At 37.0% G+C, this 1,973-nt stretch overlaps 1 protein-coding gene across 1 annotated transcript in view; it reads left to right on the top strand.

The window, feature by feature from the left end:
* Positions 1-1,973, top strand: part of LOC107577376 (IQ motif-containing protein H-like) — a gene marked incomplete at both ends in the record, with an annotated part of 5,661 nt that overhangs the window by 739 nt on the left and 2,949 nt on the right. The window contains 2 exons of the mRNA XM_016263460.1: positions 1,316-1,382; positions 1,802-1,893. Of these exons, the coding sequence (XP_016118946.1) occupies positions 1,316-1,382; positions 1,802-1,893 (159 nt within the window). The remainder of the gene's footprint in view (positions 1-1,315; positions 1,383-1,801; positions 1,894-1,973) is intronic.

Here is a 1,973-nt window from a genome sequence, read left to right as displayed (position 1 = left end):
AATACTACATCTGTCATGTTGTGTCACCTCTCTGCCATTCACAACTCCTCTCCCATGGCATTGTGGATAGTAAAGTGTTCACTGGATTCACACTTCAGAGCCTTGGTGGAAAAAATAGGTTATTTTGGTACTTTTTGTCTATGGTTATATAGTCATTTTGGATATACTACTCTTTTCACACACTGTTTTTCATCTACTATGTAATAGGGAAGTAGGCATATTCGGACACAAGGACTGTCTTCATTAGTGAGTCATTAAATTATTTTTTCAACCTATTTTTGTTCATCAACGCAAAGGCGTTATATTATTTTTACAAATTATTTTTAAAACAAAGAAACATTCATTCAATTGATTCTTTCAAAAACGCTGATTCAATTGCAACTGTCTTTATGAATAAATAATTGAATCATTCATTCAACTGTCTTGAAATTATTATGACTGGCATAGCAAAAACAGACATGGTAACTGGCAATATTGTGTCTAAATTGTTACTGTATATTAATTTGAAATGTTATATAAAACCACACAACCATGCTGCCTCCTTGTTATTTAGAATGATTTTTTTTTAAACTTCATAATTAGTTATTTTTCTTGGAATGACCAGGTCTTTACTCCAGTAACTTCCAGAAATGGCTCAAGCCGTCATTTGTCACATCTTTTGAATGGCAGATCATGAATCCGTGGCATAAGAAAGTACAGTTGTTCCACTCATAAGATGTTGTATGAAATCAGTCTGTTTAACAAAAAACTGTGAACTGTATAGTTCATATATTTATCAATATAGCCCAGGAAAGAATTTAACTTTCGATGCAGAGGTGCTTATACAAAGAGTGATTGTGATAGCACAGGCTCACGTTTAGATTAAGTTTCTATTTGTCGGAACAGATGTTTCGTCTGTGCTGTCATTCCTGTAACATCTTTATGAAACTAGCATGTCTCTTAATTAGTGCCCACATGTTCATTTATCCTCACCGTCACTCACTGTGAGAGCAGACACAAGCTTGTGTATGTTTCCACCCTTTAAACACTCACATCCTTTTAATTAAGCCTTAATTTTCCCCTGGCAGAAAGCTTCATGTAGCCTGCTAATTGAATTAATAGAGGGAAGATGTTTCTAAGTATGCACTTAGCTGATTTAATTAATGTGATTTATGCTTGGTTTGTCTCCATGAGACCCAGGGAGAAAGACAAGCATAATTTCCTGCCTTTTCTGCCATCGGTGGGCCGACAACGTGATAAATCCATGTGCTGCTGGGTGCTGTCTGTCACCGGTCACTTTTACTCTCTTTTATCCTCTGCTGTCTGTGATTCACAGAGTCTGGCAGCCAACTGGAAACACATCACCTCCGCCAAAAGGACTATCATCCACATCCCATCATTGGGTAATTCCTTTCCATCTGTTATGATGGCTTCTGGTCACATAATATTTTAAAGGGAAAAAATACATGTATTTGGGTGCACCTGCAGATAACACAGAAAATTGATTTACCAAAAACTTGTCATTGAGACCTGTGCTGGCTATTGGGGATGATGATGGTTGTGAATTGTAATCACCAGCAGATGGAGTGTGATTTTTGCACTGGGGGTGGCTGAGGAGAGGCCTGTGTGAGCTCAGATAATTAAGAAGTTGAACCCTATTGTTTTTATTGCCTCGCTCTGTTAGTTTGCATGAGTTTAATCATTTCATTATAGAGATTAGTTTATAGCAGTCTTTTTGGGATTTCCTGACTTGGAATAAAGTCATGTATTTATTTCTAAAATATTTAAATCTCATTTGAAATCATTTTGATTTGTTCAATAGGATATTCCCAACATCAGCGGCTCAGTCTCAGGGGATTTGATGTTCTCCAGAATACCCAGATGGGCCGACTGTGTGATATCAGAGGTGAGGGTGTGAACCATGACATGATCAAATTAGATTGACAGCAGTCACATGAAAGCAAACACAGTACTGTTTGTGTTGCATATAGATG

Source organism: Sinocyclocheilus grahami, unplaced genomic scaffold, assembly GCF_001515645.1.
Source record: "Sinocyclocheilus grahami isolate Dianchi unplaced genomic scaffold, SAMN03320097.WGS_v1.1 scaffold5892.1, whole genome shotgun sequence".
NCBI classification, from domain to species: Eukaryota; Metazoa; Chordata; class Actinopteri; order Cypriniformes; family Cyprinidae; genus Sinocyclocheilus; species Sinocyclocheilus grahami.
This window is presented reverse-complemented; position numbering and strand designations above follow the sequence as displayed.